Here is an 18,121-nt window from a genome sequence, read left to right as displayed (position 1 = left end):
TAAATAGCTCATAATATATCTTTTCTTCTCATAACTGTGTTAGTGTTCAGAGTGAAAACACGTAAATGCTGTTAGTTTTAAAAATTATCTAAGAGATGCCATAATTCTCATTTTAGCCAAAATTGTGCAGCACTACCAAATTAGAAAGAAGTACAGTTGAGGTCCATGATAGCTGTTGGTTATCCTTACATTTTCCTGAAGGGTCTCTGGATTAGTTTAGGATGTCATTTTGTTGTTTTGTTGACAGATGAGATGATTTCTTAGCAGAAAATGGGATTTCCTTGATTTTATTTGTTTATTTATGTATTCATTTTTTTGTGGCACTTCACCATTTCATCCACTGAGATCGGTTATCTGGCCTGTCTGTCCGGTCCAAGATTGAAATTTTGTTAGCAAAGTGTGCGCAAAGCGTGTGCAGTGTGGGCGCTTGCTGGAAGCTCTGGGGGCGTTGTTGTTTATTCATGTATTTATTTAATTTATATATTCCAGTAGAATTTTGACATATGGTTTCACTAACCCTTATTAAGTAAATTCAGTTTAGTAAATTGTATTTGTTATAAATGTTGTCAAACAAAAAAAAAAATATCTTCATTTATATTTGTTGAATAAAGCAAGTTATTCTCATGTATTTAACATTTCCTTGATCTCCCTGGTCTGTACCTAAGTGGGGGGAGATTTGGGCAGCAACACTGAGCTAAAATTTAACATGTACCCCTGACTAAGAGCCTTTAGCATGGATATGTCTAATGGTCTCCTTCCTTTCTACAATCACCACCCTCTCTCTCTGCCTACTGCCTCTCATTTTCATGTTTCTCCCCCCTCCCCCCCTCCTTCTCTTGCTCTCTTTCTACCTCTCTCTCATTGCAGTGCCCTTGATGCCTCCTGCTCAGAGCCAGCCCAGACCTGCTGTGGGTCCTCAGAGGTTCCCTGTGAGTAGCAGCTGCTCCTCTACCTCTCTTTTGCCTCACTTTCTCTCCTTCTTCACACGGTTGGCGTCCCTTTTAGTGAGGGCAATATCATTACTTCAATTAGACTGTCTGCCCAGGCCAAATACTGTTAAAGCAAATCTGTAAACACTGATAGGAGTCAGGCTGCACAACTGGAAATGCGTGATAGGGGCTTTAGGCGGTAGACTTTTAGAGGTTGGGGCTGTAGTGGCGGGACTTACTTAGTAGCTCTTTATGGATGGGCTGGGGCTCAGACTAGCCAGCTTGGCACATAATGGAATTGTGAAACCAGGATATGCTGCCAGTTAAAATTCGCTTTCCACAAGTTTGTATCCCAAAGGCAAAGAGACCTTTTTCAAACGGTATCTAAATGAGTTAAACGTGGTGATTTGATGGAGCTTGGGTGTACCACATATTCCGAAGGCAGAATTTCACGTCAGACGGGTTGATCTTAAGTCAGTGATTTCCTGAAAGAAAAGGTCCTTTATTTCACTCACAAAGACCCCATCGAAGACATGACAGAAATGCCTTTAAAGTAATTACTGTATTGAAGGAAAAGGCTTGCTAAAAAAAAAAGTCAGTCAAAGTGGTTAAGTTACTCTATCCTTCTACTTAATGATGCTTAGGTGTCAGGTGGTGCTGGTACTGACTGACATCTTTCTGGAGAGTGCCTTTTATATGGATTTATGCAAATTAGCCATTGGAAATAGCTGCATCCAATTGTGCTCATGTGAATTTACAACCCTGCTGCCAGATGCCTGGCCTCTGCACAGGAGACAGTCTTTGTCAAATATGTATTTTTATTTACACATATTTCTAGTCTTTAGTGTCAGTATCGTGGCATTCCTGTTTCTCGAGGTCTGTGATTGTGCTGGATGTTGATGGCACCGTAGCAAAGAGCTATTTTGGCAGTACAAGGGTGGGTTGGAAGGGTATCCAGACAACTGGACTGATGAACAGCATAGTGTTGGATTCCCCAGCTGTCAATTGCATTTAGGCTGGTGTTGCCAAGGACACAATTTGAAATGCAGGTGACATACCAGCCGGCAACATTCCATTTATCGGTGGGCACCTGATTACTCATGATTATCATACATTATCATCCCATCAAATTTAATTGTTAATAGGCCAGGCGAATTGGGGGTCATAGCCTCCAGTATTACTGCATTAAATTTTTGCTGCTGGAGACAGGGTTTGAAATATTAATCTCAACACCAATTAAAGTCATTATTATGAATATTTTTAGTCTTCAGACATTTGGTTTCACCAAAGAATTATTTTGATGGTTATTTTGATTTGCAACCCATTCTCAATGAAATATTGATTAATGAAAAAAATCAGCAAATAGTGAAGCATGCACGTTATAATTGCTCAAAGCCAAATGTTAAAGCCATAACGCTTGCGTTGTCTGAACCCTAAACATAGTACATGCATTATAGAAGAAAACCATTTGTTATTAACATGTACATTATGTATCATTTATACAAAGTTGTGCAGATTGACCTTCTATTGGTCAGTGCATCATTTGCACTGACTACACTACTGAAAATCTGATGGTGAGCTTTTCTTTTGGATGCACCCAGTCAGATTTTTTTTTTCTGTATTTCTTCTACTGTATTGTAACAGATATGCCTGCTGTGCAGACACTTGGAAGCATTCTCTTCCCCTTAGCCATTATTAATTACAATAGTATCCACTGTCTTAAAAACAGTACAAAGTGTAAATGATATCAGTCTTATTGGTTGCTTAGAAGTTCATATGAAAACCAGAAACAAAACAGCTTGTTAAACTCAAAGTTCTTTGTTAAATAGTTTGACATTTGGTCCAGCGCCATTGTACTTGTCACGGCTATCCCATCACAACTAAGCACTGTCCTTGCATCAGTTACATACTGAGCTGACTGTTTATCAAGGATTAGAAGTGAGAGGATGAGCCGTGTTATTCGAAAGGTATTATATGGACACCGGAGTCCTCATTGTGCAGACCTGCCCGCCTGACCTTTCAGAATGGTATGATTGTGCCCCCATTGTGATCCTCCGTCTTTCTAAGCCTCTTTGATTAACTTTATGTTAAGCAAGTTTTTGGGACTCTGGCCTTCTAGCTTTCTAACACCTCTTCTCTCTAAATACCTACACACAGCAGTGGAATAAAGATGGATTAAGCCTTGATAGCATCTTAAGTAATTTACAATAGGCTTGGAGGAGGCAAGCAGCCCATTTGTGGAAGTGGCACGTGTTGAATAGCAGGTTAATTTTTCAACAGAGATGGATGTTTAAAAGAATAAAGGAGACAGTTATGAGGGGGATTCGAATTCCAAGGAGGGATTAAATGGTTATCTAGTTTTCCTTGGAAGATAGATTGGAAGTAGTGTGCATGCAATGAGTGGAAAGCTGTCTAACATACAAAGTGGTTGAAACAAAGGTGAGGGCACTTATCCCCTTCTGAAATACCCTTTCCCTGTTTTGTTTTTTTTAAAAAGCCTTTTAGAAGGTTTATCAACAAAGCCTCGAGTAGCATTAATGCAGGTTTGCTCACAAATTCATGCTGAAGGGTTTCTTTAATATTGGCATGCATATTGATGTTTACAACTCAAGATTCTGCGTCTTTTTAATGACCCTAGCACCTCAATTACAAGTGCTCTCTGCCCAATGCAATACCTCACAAATTCCAGTTTTTCATTGGTTTAATTTGTTTGTGATTATTGAGTTCCCAGAATGACCCATAATTCATGAGTTTTGTGTTTTCACAGGGACCGGGAGACTTCCAGCAGCACATGCCTGGTAATTTTGGTCAGCCCCAGCGGCCACCTCATCTCATGGAGCCCTTTAGGAACCAGCCACCTCAAGGCCCCCAGGACAGAGAACCCCTCTTTATGGGAGGTGAGTCTCACATCCAGCCTTGACGAGGATAACAAAGCTCTCAGCATATTTTAACCCTATTCATCATCACCTCTGGCACTATACCTACAGGGTATGCTGCTAGCTTTGTGGTGCAGCTGTATTAGCAGAACTCATGTTGAATTCATGTGTGTATATATTTATATACATCTGAATGAAATTCGGAAATGGCATTATACATATTTCAGATGCAGAATTAATAAACAACATGTTTGTTTATCCGTTCACCTTGAGAGAATTGGCTGTTTTCCATGCCATAATGCTATTCATCTGGAGTGTTAGTTACCGGTGTAAAAATCTCAAGGAAAGAATGGCAATAGCAAGAAAGCTGACATCTCTCTTATGTTGTTGTCATGTGGAAACAGAGCGCGCAGATTCAACACGGTTTCCAGGGCAGCACATGTTTGATCACCAGGGCCCCAGCCCTCTGATGAACAGCAGCAACAACCTCCACCAGCAGCAGCTGCCCGGTCAGGGCCACATGGGCTTCAGCCCACCAGGACCAGGCTTCAATCAGCCGAGCCAGGGCCCGCTTGGACTGTTTGCGAGAGAACCCCCGAGACCCAACATCCCTCCCCACCAAACTCACCCGGGAATGGTGAACTTAAATCAACAAGGTGGACCCCCCAACCAACCCAGACCTTTCATGGGCCCTCGTCAGCCGTTTGGCCAGCAGGGGAACCTTTTCCCTCCTCCACAAGTTCCATTTGGGATGCAGGTACGACTACGAGTAAGTCCTTTTTTTTTTTTTTTTTTTTAAATAATCACTAGATGTATTTGTATTTGTGTCTGTATGTTTATTAAATGTTTTTCTCTGCTTCTACCACAGTTAGACTTGCTTTCTAAATTTGATGATTTGGTCTGACTAGTTATCATATTCATTGGTGCTGTGGTGGAAAAGGAAAAAGCTCTGGTGTTTGGCACCTCTGCATTTTGACTTCAGACATAGACAAGAGTGCCCTCTAGTGATTAAAGCACAATTGTTGTACTAGTTAGCTGCATACATGAGGATACCAGTTAATTGTCCAGAAAATGGGAACAACTTTAAGAAAAACCAGTGCTGTTTCTGTTGTTTTAAAAATTTTAATAATTGCATGTTCATTTAGCTTTTTTTTCTCCCTTCCTAATATTTCAGGGCTTAATGCACGGCCCTCCTGTCTCCCAGCTTCCACATCACGACCCACTGCCATCCCATCAGCCCATGCACCAGCAGCAGCAACACCAACACCATAGGCAGGATTTACCCCACCATCAGCAGCCGCAAATAAATCTCAGCGAGTCTCGTTCCATGATGCACCATGGCCAGAATCTTTTTCATCATCAACAGGGGCATGGCAACCCCAGGCAGATGAATCCCCGCCCTCAGAACCTCCAACAGCGCAACATGTCCAGTAGGCAAAGAATGGTGAGTGATTAACACATTAGCTCATTTATTTTCTTCTTAAACTGGTAGCAGCTGTATGGGGTTTCTATTTTGTCGCTATCATTATTATTACTGAATGTTATACTGTCTCCCATCTCTCCTCAATAAATAAAAAGGGAACTAAATGCTTGTTGTGAACGCTACATTTGGTTGGCCTTTTCTTCAGAACACACCTGTCTCCAAGCAAATGCAGCAGCGCAACAGCAACCTACGTGAGCTCCCTGTAGCACCTGGCAACACAAACATGAACAGTGCCCGCCCTGCCGCCACCCCCGCCTCCCCCGCTGCCAACATCAAGCCTGTTGCCAGGACAACACAGGGGATGCGTCCCGGGCAGAACACTCAGCCGATGCCTGACGGTGGCAAAGGAAGAGGCCAAGCTGTTGCAAAGACTGAATCACAGCCTGAGGGAGCAGGCAGGACAGTTGTTCGCAAGGAAATTCCAAGCACACCATCCAGCGTGAAACCACAGGTCAGCATTCAAAGATCAGATTTTTTTTTTGTTTTTGTTTTCAGGGACAAGGAGAACAAAGTGAATAAAAAATTTTTTAGTTTGTTTGGATACACTTCCAAATATACTGGATACACTTCCAAATATACTACCAAAATTATCTGTAATGAGACGGACAGACAAACTAAGTACCAACCACATGAACGTGTGAACGATAATAACATGTTAATGAGGAAAATCCAATGTGTATGATAATCGCAGTTGGATTGATCATTTTAAGAATTATATTGTTTGATGATTTCACACATAGCTTAGCTGCTTGGCTCTAATGTTGGTTGTTGTAATACAGTGACAATTATTACCACTTACGCCTGTTTGAGGAAGCGTGGACTTGGACTGTGTATAATTTAAAGGTGATTTTGTATTTCTCTGGTATATAGCACAGTGTAAACAATGCTATTTACTGCCTTTTTTTTGGGCCACAGCAGCTTTAATGGCAGTGTAGAGGGACAGGAAATAGGGGAAGGATATAGGGGAAGACATTCGGGCAAATCGGCGACAGGCTGGGAGTCGAACCTGTGCCACCCCACACCGCATCACAGCATATACATGTGGTCCCCTGCTCCACCACTGAGCTACCCGGGTGCCTCTATTTACAGCTTTTTTTTTTTTTGCCTCAGTCCTGTAATTCAAACCATCTTCTGATGCTTCCCAAAATAGAAATGGTGAAAATAGAATTAGAGATGGGCATTTCAAGCAAAAGTGCTCAGTATTAACTGGGAATTTAGTATTCACTGGGAGCCATTTCACTTTTCAAAGATATCCCTCTTGCACCCACATGTGACTGTACATATTTCGGTATGTGTGCTAGCTTTCCCGGAAAAGCGGGCACTGGGCACTGTTTTCGTTCATTCTTTAGAACTTTACGATGGTCGTAGATGTCTTTGGCTTTGCCTGATTGTGCCAGAGCATCTAATCTCATGGTGCCCCACACATTTTATCTGTCCAGTGTTTTTAGTGAAGGTGGTGTTCTTCTGTTTTTTGTTGTCATTTACAATAGGCTTGAAGGAGGCTGACAAACAACTTATAATTTCATTATTGCCACCTTCTGGCAGTAGTATTGCATTACATATTGCTAGATGCCAGTAAAAACAAGGGAAATATATATTTTAAGGCAGGAAATGGTTGCCCAAACTATCAGATTTTTTTTTTTTTTTTAAATGATACGAAACGTGACAATGCCTAAGTATGACAAAACTACCAGCTAAGAAAATCTTTGTTTGGAATTTTACTTTGTGCTAAAATGCACCCAAGACCAAATTATAAAGTTGCTGATGACATTGGTCTCATTCAGTAGAAAAGAACAGATCAGTGCATTAAAATTTTTTTTCTTGGGTTTTCATATGCTTTAGATTGGAGGCCCAAGCCAAGCAGTATGATTAAAATAGGACACAGTGCTCCTTCCGGGAAGTGAATTGTAGCAGGCATATTTTCAGCTTGTGTTTTGTGTCACAGGATCCTGATGAGGATGAGGAGACGCGGCAGTATCGTCTGAAGATTGAGGAGCAGAAGCGTCTGAGAGAGGAGATTCTAAAGAAGAAGGAGATGCGGCGGCAGATGCAGGCTGGTGTCAGGAAGAAGGAGCTGCTGGAAAGACTTAATGCCCAGGCACCAAGCCAAGGCCCCACTACTACACAGGCTCAGCCTGAGCAGCCAAATAAGCAAATACCACACCCTGTACCTCCAGCACAGCAGCAACAGCAGCAGCAGCCACCAGAACAAAAACAGCAGCAGCAACTGCAACCACAACAGCAGAGACAGTTTGCTCAGAGAACACAACAATCAGTAAATCACACATTAAAGACTGTCATTCAAGATAACGTCATCCCTCCCAACAGTGCCGCTCAGACCCCTGTACCCCGTCCGAATGTCAAGACACGCCTGCAGATGGTAAAAGGCAGCACTCAACAGCAACAGACTGCTGTGCCTGTCAAAGACCAGCAATGGAAGCAGTCCCAACACAATCAACTGCAGCCAGTGCAGCAACGGAGGAACAGTGGTTTACAGAATGTAAACAGATCTGGTGCTCAGATCCAGTCTGTTCAAGTTCCCCAAAGGAACGTACCTGTTACTCCTTCAGCGAATCCGGCAATGGCTCAAACTCAAGGACCTAAACTCGGGGCTAAAAGAACTGTGATGCAGCGAGCAAAGAGTTTCGAAGGCCAGCAGGTACCGCAAAAAGTCAGAGTCGTCAAACTTTCAGGAGCGGTGAGCATACAGTTTCGTTTTTATCCTCCACCTTCTTGTGTGTTTTGGTCTGACATTTATTTGATCCTCTTCAGCAGATTTTATCCACAGGGGAAACTACATAGTTTTAAAAGGAAATGCCATTGATTGCCCTCGCTGTCTATGTTGTAATCCAGATGATATCTAACCTATGGGAATGACATAGTGATGTCTGTGTCATTTTGGAAAAATTGATCTGTTAAGAGTTTCCTCTCTTAAGCTTTGGGATCTGGTATTTAAGCCACAATGCCTTTACATACATTTTACCCTGAGAACACAGATAGGCTGGAGGCATTAAAAGAGAGCAATATGACATTTATCTGTAGAGTTGGGGACACCTCATCACTGCTCCTAAAGGTTGATATCCTCTTTTCAGGACATAAGAGTATTCTTTTAATGATAAAGGCCTTGGAGGGGGGTAAAATGAGAATGACGGTAACAGCAGTAAAGTCCAGAATTACCACTGCTGTCTGTTTTATACTTGCTTGATAAGTTACTGCTGTGGCCTTAATTGCACATTAATCTTTATTGAAAAACCACAAAAGCATGCTTGTTAAACATTCATACTTGTCACTGATGAGACGTGTTGGTGGGATATGATAGTATTTGAAATAAGCTGCTTTTCGACTTCATCCCAGAGGATCAAGCCGCCGAGCCAAAATCGCAGGCTGGCTGCAGATGAAGATAACTGGATGTCACTGCGTTAATGGAAACCTGCGCAGAGCTATCTGATGTACCGCATCTTGTAGAAAAAAGAGGAGTGGGATGTGAAGTGGAGAAAGAGAGGAATGGAAAGCGAAAGAAACAGCTAGAGCCCTATAGCTGCAGTGAAAAGCACGTTCTCCAGATGCTCTCTCTTCCACATTGTTCTGCTGTCATCAACGGGAGCTTGACAATGTTATCTGCTTTCCTTATTTTTCTCACTTTCTCTCTTCTTCTCTTGTCATCCCTCAGTTGCTCTTTTCCCTCAGCCCATCTCTCAGGTGCAAGGCAACAAAAGATGCCAATCCAAGACCCTTGTAATTAATCTTTTTTTGGTTGAAGGTGGGGGGAAAACATAATACCTGTGTAAGAAAGTTGCCACTTTTGAGGATTTGGATTTGTATGGCTTAGGCACACAGATAAGAGGCAAATTATATTTTCATCAGGGATAATACAAAGCAGTGCAAAACACAAAAGCTGGGGAGGAGGGGGAGTGTGCAAGGGAGATGGGGTACACATCGAGCTGCTGTCGTTTCAGTGTAATGCAGCTTAGCATTTGATGGGTGCAATCAGGAGCTGTGATTTCTATAGGAGGGATTAATCCATTTATTCTCAGCTGGGGACAGGTCAGAGATATCGCCTCTTTTCTTCCCTCGTATTGATCTGTCACATCTTTCTGCAGACTCGGAGAAGAGACGACCTTCAATTCCTCCCTGTATGTCAACAGAGTTGAGCTGTGACTTTATTTGATAATGAGACCATCACCTTGTTGGGTTGATCTTTATTCTCCACAGCCTGGCTGATACGAATCCAGCGTCCAATTGTGGCAGATTTGCACATTGTAGATATGTCCTTGCATTTTTTCCCAGTTGCCCATAAACACTTTCCCTAAATGCTTAATGTGAGCATGCAATTGTGGTGTCTGCAAATGGTGAAAAGCTGGCTTTTTTTTTTTTTTTTTTGAGATGCTAAATTAGTGTTGCCCTCCTATATTTCAATCCAGAGTGGAAAGGGGCCTGAGGTCACAAACGCCCCAATGCAGGAACAAGGCACCTGGCCAGCAACTCCACTCAACCAGGGCGTCCAAAGGAAAGTTACCATGACAGGACAGCAGCAACAGGGACCAGGTGGAACGTCGCAGGCTAGCCGCGGGGGCATGGGCAACCCACAGCAAAACAGGGTATGCTCAGAATGAGCTCACTTTCTTTTGTGGTGTAGACACCAGAGAAAATTTCACCTAAAATGTATTTATTAATGGAGCTGACTGCACATATGAAGGCAGTTCTGCTATAAAAGAAGCCAAAATGAGTCCTGAAAAGTTGTCCTGTGCCGGTGGCACTCCCGTGGCATTCAGTAGATATACCAATTGAGGAGTTGTAATAAGACAGGACAGTATGCCAGGTGCGGGAGTATTGACAGGCTAAAAATGGTGTAACACAGGGGCTACACAAGGTCCCCTGGCCTCTCTGCACGCCTGTCACCGGCAGGCTCCTGTCACTGTTACCATACTCACTGACGCTGACAGGGTAAGGCAGCCACCTAACGCTTGCATGGCTCCTTTCCCTTTATGCTCCCCCGCCCCCAACACATACAGACATATTCCCACTACCTCTCCTCTCTTCCTCCTCTCCCTCCTCTTACTCTTCTGCAGCTGAAGAAACATATCTCTCACTCACAAGCTCATATGAAGATATGCCACACCGCATGCATCGTGTTCAGACGTTGATGTTCAATGTAGAAATATGACGAGTCAATCATGTGAAAGCGTGACAAGGCTGAGAGGTGTGAGAGGGAAATGTGTAGAATTTAAAAAAAAAAAAAAAAAAAAAAAATTGCCTTTGTGCTCAGAAAACTCTCTACATGGTTGAATGCACCAGCATGCCCATTTTAAGCAGGAAAAGCTTCAGTCTGTATTTCTGTGGTCTTTCTCCCTAGTTTGCCCCTCATGTGAGTTTTTAAAATGACTCCTGTGATCGATATAGGTTGTTGTGTCAGGCCGGGGCCGAGGTAGAGGGAGTGGTCAGATGGGTCGTGGTCGTCCGATGTCCACCAGACAGAGCCAAAGGACTGCTGAGAGTGAACGCTGCACTGTGTCCATAGAGGGCCTCTCCTCATCGACAACTGATGAGCAGCTGAAGAACCTTCTGAGGTCCATCGGCCCCATAAAGGTGGGTACCAAATATATCACACTTCAATACACAGTACACTTACATTGTATTGTTGTACCTCATTGACATAACATGTTTGGAAAGCACTTGGCTGACGCTGAATTTATGTATTGTTTTCACATTATAGCCTTGTAACTTATACTGGGGTTGGGTCATCTGCTTCATAGTCAGATTGTCCGATCGTCCCCCTTTGAGATTGGCAGTGACTGATAGCATTGCTGCTGGGGTGGGTTGGCAGAAGAGGTTAAAGTGCATCGTTTAGAGTGTACATGTATGCATGGGAATATACCACCTCCAAAGATCACAATGTGTGGCCTAAATGCACAAACCTCAATAGCGCACAGATGAGAGAAAAACGCAGACCAGGAGTTGATTTCTCACTGACAGCATGAAGAGACTTTTAGGTTCATCATATAGTGATACCTTAGCTTTACTGCAATAACATTAAAATAGTGTTATGTCATAACTCCCGTGGCTCTTTACTTGTTTTTTTTTTAGCTATAGTTCTAACTTGTGTGTTTTTTATGTATTTAAAATGACTTGCATGTCTCTCCACTCTTCATCGCGCCCTCCCCAAACACAGTGGAATTTTTCATGGCCAAAAACGCCCGGTGGTGGGGGAGGCAGGAATTGTTAGGGAGATGGGATCAGTGAATGTCTCATTAAACTCCAATTTATTTGTTGATGCTCCATACACACACATTAATTTCCAAGTGTGCAGAAGTCTGGGCATGCGTTAGTGTGCACACCCAGACCCGTCTGTGTTGCAAGTGTTGGTTATTTGTGGAGATGCGACATTAAACTGTAGAGATGTTAATTTAAAGCGTAAATGAGGAAATTAGGTAAAAATTGACGATGTTTTGCCAATCACTGTGGTCAGCGTTGATCCCGGCATCGTTGTGCATCTGCACAACCCTGCTTCACACTGAAAACTTAAAAAACCTAATATTTAGTGGCACCCACTAGAGTGGCAGTAATGACATATTCTTATGCGTGATCCCACAGCGCCCTCTGTTGTAGTGATTTGGTAGGTTAGCTTGGAAGATTGAATTGATTATTCCCTTTCTCGTTACCACCCCCACTCCCTCTTGTGGATAAAAGGAGTATATATTTGTATTTAGTTTGGGCTTTTTCTGTTTTTAATCCACTGCAGACCTTCAAAATGATGCCCCAGCAGAGGAAAGCAATTGCTACGTTTTCCAACCCTCAGCATGCAGCAAGTTTCCAAATGAGCTTCCACAGGTAATCAGCACTCCTCCTTCATTTTATCTTTGTAAGCATGTAAGGCATGCTGTGGTAGACCTTTACATTTTGCCAGTTTAGCTGCTGTAATTTGTTGTTAAGCCCACAGTGGCTCAAACATTATCACAATTACCACACAGGCACATGATTGATTTGTCCCACATTGATGTGTCGCTGATTGATGGATGAGGAGCATTATAAAGCCAGCGAGTCCTGTTCACTTTCTCCCGACGCTGGAGCGTCTCATGCGCAGCTCCAACCTGGTCTACAGATATTTCTTCATCTCTCTGGGGTCACTAACGTTCATCATGTCTGCACGGAAGCATCATTCATCAGTCGTCTCCCGTCAAGCTGGGACAGTGAACACAAGGACATTAGCTGAGAGCATGCCTGTGTTTGACTTTTTCTACCAAGTGTCTGTAGTTGTAAAATGGCACTGGAGAGACACTGGACAGCTTCTCCAACTTTGATGTAGTTTGTGAAGAGTGTTTGTTTTGCATCTTACACGGACACTAAGTAGAGCTCATCATGAGATAATGGTTGCTCCCCTCCTTAGTAAGGTTCTTAATGACAAACAACACTTGGACTCTGATTCAAATGTAACCACTTCATAGTAATTTTTTATGTTATTTGTGGTTTGCTGTTCGTGGAGGAGATGCTTGTGCTAGAATGTGGTCAGCCTGTTCATTTGCAACCGCGGTGTTTCTCCCCCTCTGTAGATGGCAGCATTTCATCACAATTGGTGCTTCAGTCTTTCCCTCCCAGCCCTGCGTTCAGATAGTTGTAAAGTCTGTTTTTTGGTCTCTGGCACTACCTAGTGGGGATCCTGCATACAGGCAGAGAGGTGACATGGTTGTCACGATGCATTGATGCATAGCAGTGACCAAAGGCTGACTGGCATAGGCTGTGATTAATTTTTTTGCTAATTTTCCTGTGGTTTAAGGAATTATAAATGTGTGCACTGTTGAGTAGATTTCTGGTGCTTTTCAGTTTTAGTGTCGCTTAATGGATAAGAGTGAAAGTCCCCTCTCCGTGGCATTTAAGTTAGTTGATTATTACTCAGATTTTAACTGTTAACTAAATTGCTTTGTGGATGTACCTTTTCATTTTAGTTGGATGTCTGATTCTGAAGTAGCTGGATTTAGGTTTCGAGGCTGTGCCGAGTGTGCTGATGTAGTGCGGATGTAGAGATGGTTTTTTTTGTTGTTGTTTTTTGTTTTTTTAATGGTTCCAACTTAAATGAACATAATGGGGTATTTGATGTAGTTGGTAGATGGAAAATAATTAGTTTCGGTTGTCTTTAGGATAAACTGGCATTTCTGTGAAGTTCCTCGAGGATATATTCCTTACTTTTCTCTGACATTGGACCCAAGTTTGAGTGACTATCAGCTGGTGCCTTATTGATCAGTAAGCTGCATAGCTTATGTAGAATAGGATTTAAGCAATTTTTCTTCATACAAGAGCAGTCGGTCTGGATAAAGAAGGAAATCTAAACAAAATTCACCATAATACTTTGCCCTGGAAACTCAGATATATTTTCCTAAATATTCTTATATCTCTTCTGTCAATATGACACATCTTCAGCATTTTTTGAGTAATTCTGTGTGATCCACTCTTGCACAGTGTCTAATCAATCACATTAATTTTTACTAAGCATTTACCCTGGATAGGGAAGTGGTGCCACATTACTGAAAACCATAAATTCCCTAAAAGACTAAATCAGTTCTGTTTTCTGGCTCTTTGATTTTATAAAACATCAGACTTAAACAAAACGAAATTCATAAGTCAGGCCCATTTTTCGTTATTCAGATTTTTTTTTTCCCCCCTCTATAACACAAGTTTTTGTATATCTTAGGTGTAAAATGCGTTAAAAGTAATGCAGATGATTTTCCGCGGTAACTAATAACTGAAATTTGGAAGTGAATTTTTTTTGTACATTATCCAAAGAAATGTGACAGAGCAACGAGAGGGGGCAACCATTACCCGTGAACCTTTCATGTACATAAATCAGACGTTCACTTAATATTTATCTCATTAAATCCTTTTGCGTTTACTCTTGTTGTATCAGGATAAACAGCTTTTATATGTAAAGGATATGCTGATGTGTCCAGACATAAGTCATTTTACAAGCAATTTGTTAATATTTTCAAACGAGGAATGACTGGAACACATTTCTGTTAAACAATACATTTGACAAAAACTTTGAGGTTTAAAAAAAAAAAAAGTGTAAATAAAAATATGGCCAATATACCGTGAACACGCAGGTATGTGAAGCCACTTGAACTTTAGCCCAAAGATGTGTGGTTGTGTGTGATGTCCATGTGTCATGTGCCTTTATGATGACGTATTTTTTGTCATCTGTGCCACATTTCTACTCCTTTTGTACTTTATCATTCTGTAATTTGGGAGGGGGGGTTATGGTGTAAATGTGGTTAAAAACTATTTATTATCTTGGGATGGATCAGTTTTTTAAAATAACTTTTGATTTTGTAGGTTTTTTGGCCCCCAAAAAACCCCAAAACAAAACAGTATTATGGCAAGAAATACTACCTCAGAGTTTAAGGGGAATATCACTGAGTTTATTTTCTTAAAAAAGACATTTTGGCCTGCAAATTCAGCTGTGATGTCATCCTAGTGTCCAGCTCCATAAAATGAGAAAGATATAGTTACATAGCTTCACTGGGTTGGTAGAGCAAAGTACCATTTAATGCGCATAGTTGGGGGTTACATTTGAGCCTTGTTTTTTTTTTTTTTTTTTTTTTTAACTTTCTGAAAATCTGTTCCCGTCTGCGCCTCTAGGTGACACCACAGATAAACCTTCCTGGTTTTGTGGTTTGAAAAAGGTGCACTAATTGGCTTCTCTGTCCTGTCTGCATGTGTTGAATCACATCACAAATTTAGTGGTATTTCCCTTATGTTGCTTTTAGTTACTTATAATCCAGAAAGTTTTTAAATAACCCGTCAGTACATTATCAGCAAGTATCTGATCTCTGACGTTCCTCCTCTTCACATGAACAGTGAAGTTGTGCAGTTTAAATTCTTTCTTTTTTTGTGTGTATGATGCAGAAAACTGGTTTCTTTATGTTTTTATTCTTTTTTTTTTTTTTTTTTTTTTTTGAGTTTTGGAGCTGTTTCTGTGTATTGATGGTTATGTATTTATTGTCTTTGATGTTGTGGGTTACTCACTCGAGTTTTAGTGCTTTCCTAAATCCTTTGGATTTGAAAAAGTAATGGCGATGCCAGGCCATAGTGATATTATTATTATTATAAGACATGAGGTCTTGTAACGCTAAAACAGATTCATATTGAATCTATCTGTACCTTAATTTGAAGAATTACCTACAGATGTGTACTGTGAATTTTTAAAAGTGATTAATTTTCATAGAAAAAAAAAAGGCTACTTAAGTTGTAGCATGTTTTTCTAAACACACCACCTCATATGGTTGCAGCAGGTGTTTAATATAGAAGGGCCTGCTTGTCAGATGTGAATGCAGCTTTCTTATGCTTGCATAAGACCTTCATAAAGGCTGCTATTAATTATAGTGAGAATATTTATACATATTTGCATCAGAGGTTGAGTTCTGCACAACACTAACTTGACACTTTTTTTTTTAACAGGTTCATTTTAGGTGCTGAGATCTTTGGAGTGGCTGAAATAATCATTTGATTCTGTCTTTTTCTTCAGATCAAATCCCCGTACAGTGGAGCAGAGTGGCAGATATCTTCTTAAAAGCAAACTTAAGAGACCACACCAAAGGATTAGCATGTTTTAGTAAATCAACAAACTTCATTTGGGAGTGACCTGAAACTTAAATAGGCTTGTTTATATTAATGTGCCAAAGGTAGCCCCTGTTTATACTGCTAATGCAATCATCAGAGGCCTTTTCTGAAAAACTTAGCAGGTCATTTAACATCATATAACCTCAACCAGTTACTCAAAGCCTTGAGTTAAAAAAAATAATAATCTGCAGCGTTACACAACATTAAATGTTTTCTAAGCAGGGAATTCTTCAAGCTAAACAACCATCTTTTTCTTTCTATACAGTTAGTTGTTGCTCTTTGTTAGAATTTACTCTCTGATCCACCACATTAAAAATAAATAACATTGTTGTTAAATGACCTGTGACTTTTTCATTCATTAATACAGCAAGCTTAAAGTAGAAGTGTCAGACTAAGAGGCTGAGTTTAAAACAAAAAAAAAAAAAAAAGCATGAAAACCCCTCTGGTGTGGTCCAACGCTTGCTCTCGTGGTGCTCTTGGTTTAATCACACTTGGTGACCAGATGGTGCGGTTGAGATTTGTTTCACCTGAGGTGGCCACCAGTCATCTCAGGTGTGAGTACAACAGAATGACACCTGTGATTAACAGATATTTTTCTTAATTTTTTTTTTATTTATTATAACAGCGCGCTGCTAAGAGGAGCAGTTGACCAGCTTAAACCATGATACTGCCTTAACTCATTCGCTTAACACTTCACGTTCCTTCACAGCCTCGCCGTCTCCTGCTGTGGGCTGAAGATTTAATTTCACCAATTCAACAGTTGTTGCATTCAGGGTATCGGGCCTGTCACCATTTTCCTTACCGCTTCTCCTGCTATCACTGTTCTTTCAACTTGACCATATCTCATCGTTTCCTTCCTGCTGCTGTTCTTCAATGAACTTAAAATTTCTGTATCAAGCAGGGTGGCCTGCCCGGATTACCATTGTTTGTTAGCCCAGTGGATGGAGGTTTCCATCTGTGTGACGACAGCCGGGTTCACTGAGCAGACACATAAACTCTAAAGCAAGCTGCTTCATGGCTTTCACTGCACCAAAGGTCATTCCAGCTTCTTCACACTCACTGTTTGGTTGGATTTTTAACAAAAAAGACACTGCACTGGTTTCCTCATCTCGAACTGTATGGTGCACCAAATGACTGTAAATCCAGCCTGTTGCGTTTTGACAAAAACCTTTGAAGACACCTTTGTTTTTCACACTCTTGTATCATAAGAAGGAATCACATTGTGTTGTTGGATTATTCTGAAATGATTGTGCAATTTGTTCCGATGCTGTAAAATTGGATTTTTCTATAATGGCACGAAGATTTTTAAAGATCTTTGATATTTTTCTTTATGGAAATGGAAGTTTTTTTTAATATTTGATACCAGAAGCCGATGGAAAATAAAAAAGTTTGATGCACTTTAACATTTGTGTGTGATTTTATTGTGTCATTTTTGGTTCAAAACTTTATCAAATCAAAACAAATAAGGTCCTGTAGCCAGATGTAAATAGAAGGTAATTGAGACGGTTAATAAGACAAATAGATTTCAGTTTTCTGTTTTTAATATTATTTTAAATTGTCATTAATGTACTAAAAGTAGCTTCAGCTGGTAATTTCTAATGTAATCATCCTATCCCTGACCTTACCTGATAAAGAGTTAAAATATATTGGCTGCATATTTTATACTAAAGGTTTCTAGAACAGGTTTTTCTCAAGTCCTTCTATACAAGCTGCAAGTTGTTTTATTTCTAGTTTCTCTTTTTTTATTGTTTTTTAATTTGTACTTTAACTCACTTGGTTGAAATGCAGCAAATCCACATGCATCATAAACATTCATTCTTATGGGGAAAATGTATATATCATAAAGGGAAATATGGTTGACAGCATACTTTGACTTTTTTTAATATATGAATTTTTCTTTTGTCCAGTGCATAACATTTGATGTTTAAGATTTTACAAACTATTCTAAGGTTGAAATTGGATTGGAGTTCTTCATGCCCACCCCGTGTCTGATCGTGGGGGTTCTCTGTAATATGTGGGGTGTTTACAATGTAAAGCTCTCAGAGACTGGCTGTGGGTGTGAACATTTGTTTGTATGTGATAGACTGGTGACCTGTCCAGGGTGTACCCTGCCTTTTGCTCTGTGACAGCTGGGATAGACTTTAAATCACCAGCTGTCCCCTTAAAAATGGTTTTAATGCTTCTCACTTAATGCAGGCTGATGTTTGTGTTTGTAGCAATTTGTA

General features: G+C 40.8%; 1 protein-coding gene across 3 annotated transcripts in view; it reads left to right on the top strand.

Moving 5' to 3' along the window:
• The window catches only part of rbm33a (RNA binding motif protein 33a), a 31,060-nt gene extending 13,761 nt beyond the window's left edge, over positions 1-17,299 (top strand). For 2 of the 3 annotated variants that reach the window (XM_030756163.1, XM_030756162.1), the window contains exons 10-19: positions 868-929; positions 3,697-3,826; positions 4,210-4,574; positions 4,980-5,249; positions 5,434-5,739; positions 7,234-7,986; positions 9,710-9,886; positions 10,689-10,874; positions 12,028-12,116; positions 12,257-17,299. In XM_030756163.1, coding sequence (XP_030612023.1) covers positions 868-929; positions 3,697-3,826; positions 4,210-4,574; positions 4,980-5,249; positions 5,434-5,739; positions 7,234-7,986; positions 9,710-9,886; positions 10,689-10,874; positions 12,028-12,116; positions 12,257-12,305 — 2,387 coding nt within the window. In that variant the 3' untranslated portion in view covers positions 12,306-17,299. The remainder of the gene's footprint in view (positions 1-867; positions 930-3,696; positions 3,827-4,209; positions 4,575-4,979; positions 5,250-5,433; positions 5,740-7,233; positions 7,987-9,709; positions 9,887-10,688; positions 10,875-12,027; positions 12,117-12,256) is intronic. The other variant, XM_030756164.1, reaches the window with a different exon arrangement.
• The last annotated feature ends 822 nt before the right edge of the window (positions 17,300-18,121 follow it).

This window comes from Archocentrus centrarchus, chromosome 20 (genome assembly GCF_007364275.1).
Source record: "Archocentrus centrarchus isolate MPI-CPG fArcCen1 chromosome 20, fArcCen1, whole genome shotgun sequence".
In the NCBI taxonomy this organism is placed as follows: Eukaryota; Metazoa; Chordata; class Actinopteri; order Cichliformes; family Cichlidae; genus Archocentrus; species Archocentrus centrarchus.
The sequence above is the reverse complement of the archived record's forward strand: the minus strand, read 5'-3'. Positions and strand labels throughout refer to the sequence as shown.